The sequence below is a fragment of the Colius striatus genome, chromosome 1, assembly GCF_028858725.1.
Source record: "Colius striatus isolate bColStr4 chromosome 1, bColStr4.1.hap1, whole genome shotgun sequence".
NCBI lineage: Eukaryota > Metazoa > Chordata > Aves > Coliiformes > Coliidae > Colius > Colius striatus.
The window spans coordinates 66,607,121-66,623,875 of record NC_084759.1 but is presented as its reverse complement, the minus strand read 5'-3'; the positions used below and the strand labels follow the sequence as shown (position 1 = coordinate 66,623,875).

Below are 16,755 nucleotides of genomic sequence, written 5' to 3'. Positions count from 1 at the left end.
AGCAGACATGAACGCCTTTTTCTTCTATGGTACATTTAACAATGTATGTACAAACAGCAAGATGCTCAAGATCAGGTATAGATAAAAGCAAACAGCTTAAACACAGATTCTCACTAGACCCAGAAGACTATATTCCCCACTATACTGCATCCACACAAGTTTCCCAGATTTGTTTTCCTACAGCTGTTTCCACCTTTTCTTACTTCTATGCCAGTGGCCCCAGCTCTTCTCCAAGACTCCTGCCAACATCCCACAACTCTCCAATCCTCTATCACTATAACCCCGGCCAGCAGAATCCATGTTTGGCCCTTGGCACACAACTTCTCATGTTATCCCCTGTGTATGTATCCCATACACATGCTTCTTCCGTGCATTACCAGCATCTGCCTTTAACCAGTAGCAAGAGACAGTGCTACAGCAGACAGAGCTCTGCATCCACTGTGTAGTCAGCAGGAACGTGCCCAGCTAGCAAAGTCCATCACTACGGCTGAGCTCCAGCTCTTTCTTCCATGGGGCCAAGTGGAGGCTCTGTCCTGGTCCTAACAGCCTATTTCCACCAAACTTACAGGAATACAGTGTTACTGACAACACTAAATTTGAACCAAGCAAGGAAGACAAACTGAAAAATCATTATGAAGGAGTGACAGAGGGGAAAAGAGGATACAACAGCATGTCTTCAGGCAAAGGAAGCTGCACTGACATTTCAACTTGTGAAAAAAACTTAACCACAGTTATCCTACGTTCATTATCTGAATCATTAGTTTATCATTATGACTGCATCAGAGAGCAACTTAAAGCTATTACTACCAAATACACAAACATATTGTAAATGTCCTAGGATCATTTTTTTTCCTGCATGAGGACAAATTCTCACATACAGTTAGGTTAAAAGCAACGTATTACAAATACAGGGCAAAACATTAATCTCTTTTCAATGTCTTCATATAACATAAAATTACACATTTTACTCTGCACAACTGTCTTGTCAGCAAAGCAGTGTGGAGAAGGAAAACATAATATGATCCCTGACCTAAAAAGGTCACCTCTACCTATGAATGCATGTGTCCTGTTTACATCAGAGAACAGTTATTCTACCATCAAATATCTAACCTTGTGAGTTTCAGAAAGGTCTCTTCAACTTCTGTCTAGATCCTCCCTAATCAACAGAAATGAAAATATTTAACCCTGATGCTTCTACATAGACAAATTCTACAACACGTGCACCTCTGCAAATCCTCTGGAATGTGACCAACAGTGCATATGCCAACCAGCCAGTCAGTAACTGAATGGCTGATCCCTTCAGACATCCAAAAAGATATGTGGACTATTGCACAATTGCCCAGCAACTACTTATCACAAATATGCACTTACATAGAACTTCCCAAAGATGTCACTTATTGTGCACACTTAATCTCTGTGCACACAATTGAGAATTATGGTCACGCAGTAAGCTGGTCAGCAACATGATTGCCTGTGCAGCAGCACTGTTTTCCATCCAGAGCTAACAGGCTCTGCACCTGAAGAACTTTTCCCAGACAAGACTTCCATGAAGATAAATCATGCTCAGGAAAATCCAGATGTATGTATCCCAAACCTTCTCCAAGAATCATCACATTATATGCTCACACACTGTAGAAAATACAGGGCTCAGATTCCAAGAGTTAAGATTCTCAGATGGATTAAGTCAGCTACAGTCCAATGTGGCAAGGAAACGAAGGACACAGGAAAGTGGAACCATGACACAAAGAAAAAGCAATCATTCAGTTCTGATAACCAGAAAGCTTCTATATAACATGATATTTAAATTTCTTTTTTAACTACAGAATTGCCAATCACTCTCCAAGTTTTGGTATATGTAAATCAAGACATTCTTACTTTAAAATATTCTTTTCCCTCTTCTCATAAACAAACGAAACATATACACACAGACCAGAAACTAGAGCAAAAAAAGCTAGCTTCTTAACTGAAAATGAGAAGAGTAACAGTAGATGCACAGTCAAATGTTTAACACTTTAATACATTAGAAGAAAATTCATCTATCAAAAGCTAACTGGTCAGAAGAGTGCTACCACTTTATAATTAATGCTACCCTAAGAGATGAAACTTTTAGAAATCCTTATTAGCTTAGGCACAAAATTCAAAGCCATTGCAGAAGTTTATTTCCACACATGCCAGTGGGCTCAGGATGATGCTCCTTGTTTCTTTGTGCCTTGACAACTATGTTGAAATAGCTCTGAGAACATATTCACTCTAACTCGCTCTCCTTGCAAACAACTCAGGATCAAAGCTTCACCGTGCTCCCACATTGCTGCAAATTAGCAACAACCTTGTACATCAATAGTGATCCCATCACATTTGTTTTATTCAAGTCTCTCTCCAACAGTACATCTACAGTTGGTCTCTAGGGGCTGTGCAGCTACGTATAAGGGCTGTTTATTTGAACAACTATTTTACCTAGTAACTAAGATAGTAAAATTATATATTAGCATAAGGAAAAAAAAAAAAGAGTTTCTGTTGTTTTCAATTCGATAGATGGGTGGCACATCTGTAGGAAGCATCTACAGGAATAGACAGAAAGCTGCATGAAAGCCAAAGAGACAACCAGAAAAGCAGCTGGAAGCACAGCTCTAAAGCACTGTAGAGTAATTGATTTTTAGGCAGAAACTAGCTGGAATAAAGCTTTGCACTGTGAGCAAGGAAACCACTTACTATTCACTTTCTGCCACGTTCAGGAAAATGAAACATAGTGCATTATAAACAACAGTAAATTACAGACTTACTAGTGTCTCATACTAAAAAGCAACAACTTACGGGATTCTAATCTTGAAGATTTTATCAATAATGGAAAAAGCTTTTTTGTTATCCAGCAAATAAAGTTGTGATTACACAGCAGGAATAAAGTTACTGAATAAGATATTACTTGAGGGAAGGAGAAAAAGAAAAGGAACAAAATTAAAATCACAGTTGAAAATAAAAACAAGTAACTTTTTGAAATTCTTCTAACACAATATTTTCATGGCTCCTAGCCACGGAAAAAGCTGTGAACATTAACAATAAACAGCCAAGTGAATCTGCTAAAATACCAGCAAACATTGTATGGATTTTAAAGGTTCAAATTTTATGACAATTAAGGGCAACTCTCATGCATCTTATGTAAGCATCAATTTTATTTAGCAATGAAATGTGCTGGCACGTTGCTCTTAACACAAGAAGAGATAAGCCTGGCAAAGGTCAAGAACACCTAGTACAACTTTGATTAGGAGAGACTTCTAGCGGTCATCCAGTCCAATTCCCTGCTCAAAACTAACTTCAGCAAGATCAAAGTTAGATCATTCCTGTCAACTCTAGGTCTCTCCTGTCTAAACCTTATTTTGGGAGTGTCATATTGACTTAAAATAAAAAAAACCCCCAACAGTGTAATTCACTTTTTTTTGTGCTAGTCCAAAGGTCTATTGGTACTAAACAATAGTGTCTTTTACTTGTCATTGCTGGTTTAACTTGTCCTTGAAATTACCTACATGGAAATTCTTCACCCCTCCCTATGACCTACTCCAGTATGTAACTATGCTTGCCATTACAAAAACTTTTTCCACTCCCTAACCTTTCTCTCCCTTTCAATTTCAGTCCCTTATATCCTGTTATTCACTACGGCCACAAACAATAGCTCACACCTTTCCTTTAAGCTAAAGAAAGGATACTGACTCTTCTTTTCAGCATAAATTTTACAGACCTTTGATTACTTGTTGAATCCCATCTAATGAATCTATTTTCTTTGTAGTGCACTATCCAGAAGTGGACATGGCACCAAGCAGAGCAGAAAGAAGACTTCCCATGTCTTGCTGGAGTAGCATACTTCTTTACTTCCTTAACACCTTTTGTTTTTTTTCCCCAACTCCTTTTGTTTTCTGCAATAACGTGAGGAACCACTGTGATTTACAGTAAACTGCCATTCCTAACTAGAATTCCAACACCAAATTTCTTACCCATTTTTTATATGACCATTTGGTTTTCTTCTGCTTTACTGCATCCCTTGTTTTGCCTGAATACTTTCATCTACCTTCAGCTGTCCACTCACTCCCCTTCCTGACTAGGTCTTAAATTTGCATAAGTTATTTTAAACTCCTTTTTCTCTTCCTATCTTAGTTGCTCCTCCGAGCATGGTGCTGTTTGAAATTTAGTAAGAAATCTCTCCTTCTCATAATCCAGATTCACTAAGGAATATATTAACCACCACCAAAACCAGGACAGATCACTGGGGAGCCTATCTTGCTCACTGTAAAAAATGTGACTATGTATCTACCATAACTTCTTTAAGAAAACAGTTACTAGAAGAGAAATACAGCCTGGCTCACAATCCATTGCCAAGGTTTCTTAGTAGCTACATCTGTAGCTACATCTCTTATAGGAGGGTATGAGCAGCTGTGTCAGATGCAACTTTCTTTCTTGGGTTGGCTAAGTTACTCAGGTGATAGATTCTGCACAGGCACACCAAGAAGCGTTTCAGAGGAGTAATGCAAGTATAGAAGACTCAGGCTGAAGTAGTACTAATAGAAGCCACATTGAACAAAAGTACTGCCTTTCCCCAACTCAGAGGGCTGGGCCACAACCAAGAGCAGTACCTCAAGACTCTGGCTGAGGCTGGTCATGTTAACCTCTCGGGTACCAACCAAGTTTTAGAATCCCATTCACTGTTGAGCTAACCTAGCTAGCAGGTTACAAAAAAAGCAAAGGGACAAGGCGGTGTCCCCTTTCCACAAGTTCTGCTGCAATAGCCACAAGACAGATACAAAGATACTGCAGACCTAAACACTGCCCACCTGAACAGCTAGGATATATGCGTATTCTGCTCAATTCACCTGGGACTGCATTGTCACTACCTGTACAGGGGTCTCAGTAACCATTCCAAACCTGATGGCATAATGAAATTCAACACCTATTTTAATATCAACTTTAAATATCAGTAAGCTATGTGCCAATTTGTTAGTTTTAGAAATCAAGCTTGAAGTATATTTTAGATAAAGATCAGAGTAATGTTCATGAGTTGGTGTTAAAAAGAGAAAGGAAACACCTATTTCCTTGAATTTCAGCTCCTGGAAGATTTGCAACAGAATTTCCAAAGGAAACCAAAGCTTCCCTTCTATTAAGTAGAAAACAAAAAACAAACAAACAAAAAAAGCCCAAAAAAAAACAAAACAAAAAAACCCCCACAAACCCCCCCAGATCTCTTTTCTCCAAACGAACTGGTATAAATTGTTACATACACTTTATCATCCCTTCCCCTGCCCCCAACTCTTCCCAGCTTGTAGTTCAATTAACTTTATTTTGGTTGGTAGGTCTTACCAACTTCAGTGGGAAAACAGCACATAACTCTGAAACCTGAACATGCAGCCAGAAGACTGTAATCAGCATTTACTTGAATAATAGCTCTTCTTGGGATCAAAGCATAAACTAAGGTGGGTTATGGTAACAAAATACTAACATGTATATCTCATATTTCTAATTTATTTTTAAAGAGAGTATTTGCATAACTAATATCAAGGAAAACAAAGTATATCTCTTGTTCTTGCTCCATATCCCCCATAGTTCTGTAGGACTCTTCTCCCTCTGGTAAATAATATTCCTGCTCCAAAATTTTCCACCACTGGCTGAGGCTTTTTGTTTTAGTTTCAGTTAGGTTTCCTTATGGTTGTTGTTTAGATATTTTTCAGCACTTAAGAATATTGTGTCTGAGAAACAGTATGGGAATTCTAATTTTATGAAAACAGCCAGAGGAGAAAGAAAACAACAGTTTCATTATATAGCCCAGGCTTCTTTCTCTCCAAAAGAGAGAAAACATCATGTTTAAAACAAAACAGTAGCTCCAACCATCATTACTTATGTAGGAGTCAATATTCAGCAAACTAGGAAGCTAGTTAAATATCTCAAAAGTAGATGTCCTCTTGGAAGTCTTCCCATGTGAATTTAAATCAGTGTACCAAAATAAGCCATCCTCATACTGTGAAGAGATCCTATGGTTATGACAATTCCCCTGGATGAACTGAAAAACAAGTCTTTTCACCTATTTGTTCATCATTAAAGAGAAAGATGGTTTATATGGGGGAAAAAAAGCTGATGTACACTACCACTTTCAGACTGCTCTGAAATACACATCATTTAGACAATCCTGAAGGGTTAAGTCGTTTCAGATTTTCACAATACATATTCCATGCATGTCCTCACCACTTCAAGTAGCCAAAGGCCTTCCAGAAGTGACACAAGACACTGCCAACTACTGACTGTCTTTCACCAAGAACAAAGCATTCATGCTTTAAACAAAACTGCTCTGCTTTGGGCTTTTTTTTAATTAATCAAAGGCGGCAGGATCAGAGTAGGACTTGAACATGGGAAGTGAGTGATGAAGTCAATGAATGCTTTGCTGAGGAATTTCATCCTACCACACCTGCCCTAATTCAGTAACATTATTTACCTTCCTTCCCAATTTACACGCTGGTGACAAGCACCAGGAAGTTTGCTGACCCAGGAAGAGGAGATTCTTGAGTACTATGGAGCATAATGGTCTTCCTGGAACATTATGTACTCAGACCTCTAGTCACATTAAAGATCAAAGCATCAAGACCACACTCTATGTAGCACACAACAGCTCTGATGTCATTTTTGTGGCTGGTGTTAATAGGTACACAGTACTGTTTTGTGTTGGTTAGATCTTAAGAGAAATGTCTTTAGGATAAAAAACCCACTGCATTTCACAAGTGAAGTGGTGAAGATCTGTGGCCTCGAGCAGATCAGTACCAGAAAGCATGATTCAGTCAAAAGAGAGAGTGTTAAGCATAAAGTTATCACTTGCATAAGAGCTCAATCTTAGGAGGAATTCAAGGACATCTTATATTGAACTGATTGTGAATGTAAACTGACTGCAGATCTTTTAGAAGTGCTCCTTCTGTGCACCAAAGCAATCTGCATTTTGGTAAGGTTTGATTTCCAATATCTACTTCCTTTGTGCAAAACATAACACATTCTTAACGCCTAGAAAGCTGATTTACAATGCTTGTTCATGAATCCCACAGGATGGGTCTTTACCAGGGCTTCTATTGCTTTCTTACTCCCGTGCTTCTAGACATTGTATGATGTCCAGAAAATTACAAAGATGTTAGCTTAATTTTGAAGACTCTCTCCACTGACCAGAGGTATCTCAGTCAACTTTCTTCAAATGCAGGTATCTTTTTGTAGTGGTTTTACCCGGGACAGGTTTTTTGGTAGCAGGGGGTCTACAGGGCTTGCCTCTTTAAACAAAGATCTGCCAGAAGCTTTCCCTGTAGCTGGCAGGGCTAAGGCCAGTCAATTCTAAGCTCAACCCCACAGGTGACCCAGGCCTGGCCAATTAGTGACTGAGGCAACATCTCTGTGAATAACTTATTTGAAAAGGAGAAAAAGTTGCTGTGCAGTTGCCAAACAGCAGCAGCAACAGGGAGTGAGAATATGAAAACATCTCCACAGGCACCAAGGTCCGTGGAGAAGGAGGAGGAGCAGGGTGCTTAGGCCCTGGAAGAAAGACTCCTCTGACTTGTGGTGAGGATCACAGTGAGGCAGTTGTGCCCCTGTAGTCCATGGAGGCCACCAGGGAGCAGAGATCCACTCACAGCCTGTGAAGGACCCCACACTGGAGTGGGTGGATGCCCGAAGGAGGCTGCGACGCCATGGGAAGCTCATCCTGGAGTAAGTTCCTGGAAGGACCTGGGAGTTTGTGGGGAGAGAGGAGCCCATGCCAGAGCAGGTTTGCTGTCAGGACTCGTGATCTGGTGAGGGACTCAGGCTGGAGCAGTCAGTACCTGAAGGACTGTTCTCCCGGTGGATGACCCACTGGGCAGGGTGTGAGGAGCTGCCCCCTGGGGGAGGCCCCATGTCGGAGCAGTTCATGAGGAACTGTAGCCCATGGGAAGGACCCATGTTGGAGAAGTTCATGAGGCACTGTCTTCCATGGGAGGGACCCCACAGTGTAGCAGTGGGAAGTGTGATGAGGCCTCCCCATGAGAAGAAGCAGCAGCAAAGTCCATCTGTAACGAACTGACCATAACTGTCATCCCTGGCATCGCTGAGGGGTCGGGAAGGAGAGTCCCAAGAAGAAGGAGGGGTGGGGGGAGGCGTTTTAGATTCAGTTTTATTTCTCATCTCCCTGTTCTTATTGTTCCTTTAATAAATCAAATCTTTTTCTCCCCAAGATCAGTCTGTTTTGCCCATGATGCTAATTGCTGAGTGATGTCTTTATCCTTAATTCACAAACCACTCATTATATTTCTCTCTCTCTCCTGTCCAGTTTGGGAGGGGGAGTGATATTATGACTTGGTGGAGACCTGGCTAAACCACCACACTTATAAAGCAAAACCATGTAATTGGCCACTTCATCCAGACAGCAGCATCTGCCCCATGAAAGGTTACTTAAATCATCAGACCACTGGCTAAGCTAAAGGTGTGCTGTTTGCAGTGATTGCACTTCAGACAGTATTTCCTTCAACTCCTGACAACTTTTCAGCAGTTGACGTTGGTAAAGCACTGTTCTGCAGAGATGAATTTTTTCACTTTAAACTAGTACTGAAGCCTGTATCACTTCCAAGTGTCTAAATCCTATCCTGCATAGACTGGGACTAGGTATATTTACTAGAGGAAGACATGATCTACAAAAATATCACATCATTCCAGACTTAGTGCTATTCTACAAATGGTTCTGCATTTTAGGTGACAATTATCCAAGATCTTAGTTTCTCGATTAAAATTAATCATTTGAAGAGTGTTTGAAGGTTGTTAAAAACAGACCACTATGCCTCTGCTTTTAAAAAGCAAATTTTGTTTTAGTTGTCACTGAGAAGCTCGCAATTTGAGGTTTTGCTTTTTCTTTTAAAAATAAAAAGTATTTTCTTTCCAAGTTTAGATCTACTCTGCTGCTCAAAGACTGACAAACACCTACAGAAATCTAGTGCATGCCACATAAATGTAATAAATAACAAAAGATGATGATCAGAGTATGTGACACCCCAAGGCCTTTCAGGGAATAGAACAGCAAGCACTGTACTTTCTTCTAATTAAACCACTCAATTTGTAATGAAAATGGTATCAATGAATTAAGATATTATCCCAAAAGACTTACTAAATAAACATAAATGCATACCAAACTCAGAAAATAAAATTCTTAATACATATCATCAGTTTCTGAACCTTTTGCATTGGTGCAGAAATGTCTCTGATTGAAAATGTGGTGCTAAATTAACTCTAAACCATTTTGGTTTTAGACAATTTGTACAAATCAATAAAATGCTGAACATGTTAAAAGAACCTAAGATTTTAAAACAAATATTCTATGTGTAAATTTCTCTTGAAGCAACACCTTAAGAGCAAATCATCTATACCGGAGTTTCATAATTGTGATTTATGATTAATTACCACATTACTGATGTCTTGTTAAACTGATTTTTATTTAGCAAATTACCATCAGAACACTCAACAGCAAGATCTGGAAGAAGATAAATGCAGAACTTTTACATCACCATTAAGAAAGTATTGATTCTAAGCATTCAGATAGGAAAATAAATAAGAACAAATAATAGAGCAATGTGAATAAAGGAAGCCTAAACTGTCATCAAGTCCTATATATACTAGCACTCTCCAAACTGCAGATTTTTGTTCATGTCTTTTAAAGGAGACTTTTCTTTGTGTTATGTTTTGAGAAAAGAAGACTTGTAAATCACGTGTCAAGTATTTCACAGATATGTACCTCTGCAGATGGTGAAAGCAAAATTCTTATGAGGTTCTTTATCAAGAAATGAAACAGTAACATAAAATCTAACTCGAGGATGTGGGTTTAGACAAAATGAAGAAAATACTACTTACAGTGCTAGTCAAATATTCCATTTCTTGTTGATCTACACTTTTGTTGTCCAATTAAAAGACAGCTATATTACTACAGCTTAAGTAACCTGACATTTCTCCTGCTGCTTGTATTCAGAAACTAGCCTACCAACCAACTGCTACAGCAGAGATCACACCACTAAGCATCTGCTTCTCTGACAAGTGCTCAATGGCACGGGGGGGGCAGGAAATTTCAATATGCCACAGAACTCATCAGCTTCTTTTACACTTAAATGAGGGTTACATGTTGGCTGTACTACAACAGAGAGTATTCCTGCTAAACCTCTGCTTCCTTTTATTGGACCTGAGGAATGACTGAAGATAAATTGTCAGAAGAGCAATCAGAATATACTATGTCACAATCTCATTTAAGACAGAGCATGTATTTTAAAATTACTTGAAGGACACAACTGTTTTTCAACAGATTATACATTTATAAAGACAAAAACCCAATCAAACAGCCAAAACTCTTTCTTCTTCTAGAAAGCATTGCCTTACTGAAGGACAAAACGAAAACGTTTTACGTGCAGTAAACAGTTCTGACTCTCAGAAAAACTGAATTTTTCAAGGTTCACATACAGTGCAGTAAGATCAAAGATAAACAAAAAGGTAAAAGTCTATTATACACGGTAGCTACTTGATTTTTTTCGCTAGATTGTTCATGTTACTGTAATATATGCATTTCCCATTACCTGGCCAATTTACTCATATCACTTTACTTCTTATATCATACTCTGACAAGAAATATTTTACATTTCATTCAAAGACAGCAAGAAAAGTCTTTCAGCAGTACTGATTGGCAGTTTGCCACTGCCATCACTGAATCATTCAGGGAACACAGAAAGCACCACCAAAAATAACATTCTCTAGCCGGGTCCATTGGCCATATGTTACATGAAGAAAAAAGGAAAAAGGAAAAAAACCCACCACAACAAAAACCACAACCAGAGACCATATGTTTTCCCAACAACTATAAATCAGGAAAAAAACCCCAAAAACACGACTATTCAGCCTGGACCAATCTCTTCCTCCAATAGCAACATTTGCTTCTCTTTAGGTACAGTTTTTGGTTTGGGTTTGTTTTTTTTTTTTTTAAAATCAGGATCACTCTAAGTTAATTTTCTTGCATCTCCTAGCAGGTGTGTATTCCTCACCAAGGCAATATCTTCTGGAGCAGAGCTAGTCCACAAGCAATTTACAGACTGCAAACATATAGCAGCAGTGCACGTGCCTGCACTACTATTCATTCCTCTGCCATTTAAGCTACATGAAGATTAATTTGGTTTTGAAGCCTTTTACTTACCTTTCCCATTTTGCCATGCAGTATACCAGGACAAACTGAGGAAAGTAGTGATGAAAACTAACACGGTGGCCACAGTTCCATTTCGGAGCCTCATCTCATTTCAGCATCACACTTGTTTTTGTTCTGTTAGCGATGAGGACCTGCTTGTTGGATTTACTGCAACCAAGTCAGCCAAAGTCCACCAGCAGCAGCCGGCCAACGATGACACAAAATGTAGGTCTCACATAGCAGAGGTATCATAAGTCATTCCATTCCAAACTGTTGCAAGCTTTCTTATAGTTCTCAAAAGTTAAACGTGTCTTTATTCTTTTAGTCCTGTGCAAACGAAACAAATTTTTTAACAGATTATGTAAAAATGTTTACCAGAGTCCCCTACGTATCAAAATACAGTAAAGAAATGCTACTACACCCTCATTAGTGTGCCTTACATACACCTCCCTGCACTGCCTCAGTCTTGGCTCAGATAACAGACCTTGTCAGATTAATTTGTCCTTTTTCTGTACCTGAAGGAGCTGTATTTCACTTGCATTTGGTCATTTCAGCACAAAAAGGTACTTTATCACCAGCATCACCATTTTATCATAAACTGAAGACAAAGTGACTGCGTGTCACCTGGCAGGTAATGAACTGATACAAGAAGACTTGGTTTCAGCCAGCCAGCAACTCAAGGCCCCACTCCTAAGTACTCACTTCAACTGGATGCATTACTGTGCAACTTGATCTAGGTGGGCTTGCTTTAGCAAGTCACTGGACTTGATGATCTCTAGATATCCCTCCCAACCCCTACCATTCTGTGATTCTGTGAAATCAGTGAGGCCTAAAGTAACTGTGGCAGCCAAACTGCCTCCCAGCAAACTGAGAGACCAGAGCTTTAAACAGCATTTACCAACCTACGTCACTCATCTTTCTCTGCTCAGTTCAAGAGCATTAAATCCATCCACAACCATTTTTTTTTCCAAGCGTAGCTACAGCTAAAGCACAGACTACAGTAGCACATGCAGAGACTGCTCAATCTATACCAACTGGCAACAGTCCAAAAGCCCCACTAAACACCATGATATGACCATATCACTCCTCTGTCTCCATCACACAGGCAAAAGGACAAAACACATAAATTACCTACAGCTTGGTTTTATCCAAGAGGAAGGTTCCATACCCTAGGACTAGAAAACTCACAACTGGCCAAACACAGATAGCATCTAACCGCCTCATACTAACTGAGCAAGTCAAAGAGAATAAGTGAAATAAATTAACCAACTTTGAAAGAGTCTGGATGGCCCCAGATTTGTCTTTGAAGCACTACATTATCCTTTACCATAGTTCAAACATTAACATTTAACATTCTTTTAAGGCACTGACAGTTTTTCCCCCACTATAAACTACATCTGATACAAGTATGCTACCTAGTAATAAATAACTTGCTCTGAATTTTACTTGGAAGCAACCTCTGCCACTCTTGCCTGGGTACATTTAGAAAAACAAGAAAAAAACCCATTTTTATTATTATGGTGCCAAGAGGTTCCGGTCAAATCTGAACTACTCTTGACAAGCCGGTATCACAGCACACTCTGCTTTTACCAAAGGGCTTGCAAAACAAGACATAATCAACAGGCATCATTAAGAAATGAATGGAAGAGAACAATGTTGCAGAACTACACGCTCTTGCATTGCAATCTTGGTGACAATATCCAGGTTAAAGAAATTGTTTACCCTCAGTCTATGGTTACCACACATAGAATGCTACTCACGCGCTTTGTTTTGAGGAACTTTACACACACATGGGCTTGTGGCTTTAAACATTAACTCAGAAATCATGTAGCACCTGTGAGGTAAAAGCAAGTATACTGGATGCAGACGAAGTGGATGGTAAAATTCAGTGAGAAACTAACAGGCTGGAACAGAAAGACCTGAGAAAGGCCTTACGATATGAGAAACCTGAATTCCACACAGTGAAAAATAAAGACAACTGAGAGACCTACAGAAAGCTGACACAGAATGCCAGGAAATATCACCAGCACTTTGAATAGGAGATGGGTATCACAAAAGTCAGACAGGTAGGCAATAGTAATTAGGTGAGAAGATAAAAGTCTGAATGAACTTCAGAAGCAAGGAGAGACAAGGTTTTATAAGGCTTGTCTACATGGATTTAGGAAGTTAAGTGACTGTCAGACTACCACAACAAGCAACTACGATGCCAATAAGATCTATGACACCAACAGTTTAACACAGGTGAAGTGGCTCTGAAGCAAGGATGCCTAAACTGTAATCCACCTTTACCACAAGTTTAGCAGCAATCAGATCTCTCTGGAGCAGCTCAGGTGTGCACACAGGACCAGGCTACATGTTAGACAGTTTATCCCAGTGGGGGCAACAGACAGTTGGTCCAACATGCAAATAAAGAGAGGGCAACCAGGAGAGTAAAAATATCATCTGGTAATGCAAGGAAAGTGAATTGCCTGCCTTGCCAGAAAATGTAGGCATAATTTTTACATTTGCTGCAATAAAATCAAGTCGTTGTGATCAGGGCTTTGTTATTTGAAGCCACAAAAAATACAGTCTGAAAGAATTCAGGAAAAAAAACAACAACCCCACACAACTGAAAAAACGGTAGCAACACGATTCAATTAGCAGCGAGTATGCACAAAATTGTGTCAGATTACTAATTATCATGGTTTTGGGTTGGTTGGTTCTGCTTTTATCCTTGTCTTCTGGTGTAACCACTCCTCTCAGCACAGGCACCAGCAGCTCAGCTACAGCTCAGCAGTACTCAGATGATTATTCAAGCATTTCACTATATCAAACTGCATACATCAAGGCCATGCATAAACCAGAAGCGTTCCAGCTTTTAAAAATGCATATAGTTAAACCATCAGAAACCCTCGTATTGACGGACATAAATCATTTAATCCCCAAGTGGTCACTTTAGGTTTGCTGTATAATTTACAACACAAACTAAACAAATTTAATGGAGGGGTAACACAGTTTGAGATGACATTATGACAGGGTATAACTAGATAGACGAAGCCTATGAAATTTCCCAGCATCGTTACGACCCAAACCTTTCCCACTGCAGACTGACAGGAATGACCCTGCTAGATGCTGAAGGCCATGGGTACTGAAGGTACCTGGCACCTCCCGGGTACTGAGCACCACTCTATCAAATCACATCTTAAATGAACCAAGAAGTTTCTATTACGTATCCGGACACTCCCAAAACACATACGAAACAGATTTCCAACTGCAAGCCATAAAATAAATCAAATTGATACATTTCAATGGCCCTGCAATGGCTCTTTAAATAGCTGATGAAGGGTTAGATGGTGCCGGATCAGATCAAGGCATGAAGAGTGCCCGACTTCTGAAGAGGATGAGCCCAAACCCCCTCCCCATCACCCTGCCGAGAGGTGCAAAACCACCTACCGGGGCGGCGGCACGGCATTTTTATTAAAAAAAGCTGCTTCTTTAAGGCACGGAAGGACGGGCAATGAGAAGGAAAGATTCGCTCAGCAGGAGCTTTTCCACCTCATTTCCACCGAAACGCCTCGGCATCCCCCGCGCCCACCCTCCGCCGTTACCTCAGGCTCGCCGGCGTCCTGCCATGTCGCAGCCGAGTCCTCTTCAAAGTCCGGGGAAAAGGGAGAGGAGAAGAAATCCGCTGCCTGCGTGAAAACCGTCCCGAGTTAGCTGGGACGTTCCCCGGTGTCTCTCCGCGTCGGTGGGGGAAGCGAAAAGATCAGGCGGGGAGACAGGCACCGGCCGCCGGCAGCTCTGACGAGCGGCAGAGGGCGAGAGCTGACGGAGATGGGAAGGGAGGGGAGAGCGCCGGTCCGGGGAGCTGCGCGGCGCCCGGTGCAGCGGAGCGAAGCTGCGCGGGGGAAGGAAAAGCGACAGGAAACTGCAAACTCCGCCGAACCCCTCCTCGGGCTGCCGGCAAGCAGCGAGGAGGAAAGGGGTAGAAAAGAGAGGTCTTCCCCGGGCTCCCCAGCTAGAGAAAGGGAGGGGAGCTGCGCCGCTCTGCCTCGGACCCCAGCGCCGCACTCCACACGCCCCCGGGAGAAGGGAGGGGGTGGCGGCAAGTCCCGCGAAGGAGCCGCAAGAGGTACCCGCACCACCACGCAGGTGCATGCGAGCGCAGAAGGGGGCATGCATGCGGAGAGGCGAGCAGGACGGCCCCCAGCCTCCCTCCTGCCCTCCCTCCGGCAACACCGCAGAGACCCGCGCGTCGGGAGGAGAAGCGCCTCCGCTGCCCACCCGCTCCGGAGGGTACGGGAAAGAGGGACGTCCGGCCCTAACCGCCCACAAAACCGAGCCGGCTGTTGCTGCCGCGCCACCCGGCTGCCGGCTCCGAGTCGGGTCTGAAGGCGGCAGCAGGGGCCCGGGGCGCGCTAGGAGTGGGGGGGGACCCGCTGCTGCCATCCTCACCTGTACGCTGCGCTCCAGCAGGGGGAGCCGCGGGGCGCGGGCGGGCGCGGCGCCGAGCAACTGTGCCGGCTCGCGCCGGGGCTGTCGCTCCCCTCGCCCGCCTCCCGCCTTCCCCTCGTCAGCGACGCACCCGGCCCACGCAACCGCCCCCCACCCCGAGCGCCGCACGGAGCTCCGCCCCGCCCCTCGGCGCCGAAACCCCGCCCATTCGCCGGCAGCCGGCCCCCCGGCGGCCAATGGGCGCAGCCTAGGGGAGCGTCGCTGATTGGCTGGGCCGCTTGTCGCTCTCGCGGGCCGCGGCTATAAATGGCTCTGTCTTAGCAGGCCTCCCTCAGTCGCTGAGTTACGACAGCGGTAGAGCGGAGCGGGTCAGGGCTCCTCTTGCCGCGGAGTCTCTTGATGTACACTGTGTTTTGTGGGATTTCGTATTCTGAAGGAGTATTGTGAAAGCATTGGTTGCTTTAGCATTGGGTTGCTTGTTGCCTGTCCTGCCCTTGGCTCTCCTTCTCTTAGGGCTGAGCTGCTGGGTTGCTATGAGAGGGTGCACCTGTCCTTCTGAGAGGAACTTGAGCTTGGCAGCGCAGTTCTCAAGCTGCCTGTCAACACCAAGCAACTTGTGTGTTTGGGTGCTCTGTGTGACCTGCAAATCATGTCATGAATTTTACCGTCGAGTTTATACCGTGCTAATGCTCTCCTGGGAGCTTGTAGCAAGAATTAAGGAGCAGCTTGTTTCCTCACACCAGTTAAAGGAGCCCTCTGTGCTTTGTATCACTCACAAGTGTGGCTTTGGGGAGGGCATTCATGTTGCAATGGCTTTCATGCTGCCTATAAGGCTGTTGTACAGGTATAGCTTTGGAGGTGTGAAAAGGAACTCGCGTTTCCCTGGAGGGCTGTTACTGCTGCGTTGTGCAACCAGTGAAATAAAGTCAGTGGCAACTTTACTCTATGGGCTCATTATTTAGTGTTGTGAGGTTTCTGTCCTGTAAGTAATCCCCTATCTTCAGTGGTGTGTTTCATATGTTCCAGGAATTGCATGCATATTTCTGGGTTTGGCAAGCTCCTGCCAAAATCAAGTAACACTCTCAGGTTAGGATATGATCCTGTGTACCCTACAACAGTTGCACTCTTAACAT

The 16,755-nt window shown here is 42.5% G+C and overlaps 1 protein-coding gene across 1 annotated transcript in view; it reads right to left on the bottom strand.

Annotated features, from left to right (window-relative positions):
* The window catches only part of MGAT4A (alpha-1,3-mannosyl-glycoprotein 4-beta-N-acetylglucosaminyltransferase A), an 85,008-nt gene extending 69,279 nt beyond the window's left edge, over positions 1 to 15,729 (bottom strand). Inside the window, exons 1-3 of the mRNA XM_061997898.1 lie at positions 15,623 to 15,729; positions 14,776 to 14,859; positions 11,201 to 11,515 (exon numbers count right to left, since the gene is read on the bottom strand). Of these exons, the coding sequence (XP_061853882.1) occupies positions 11,201 to 11,294 (94 nt within the window). The 5' untranslated portion in view covers positions 11,295 to 11,515; positions 14,776 to 14,859; positions 15,623 to 15,729. The remainder of the gene's footprint in view (positions 1 to 11,200; positions 11,516 to 14,775; positions 14,860 to 15,622) is intronic.
* Between the last annotated feature and the right edge of the window lie 1,026 nt (positions 15,730 to 16,755).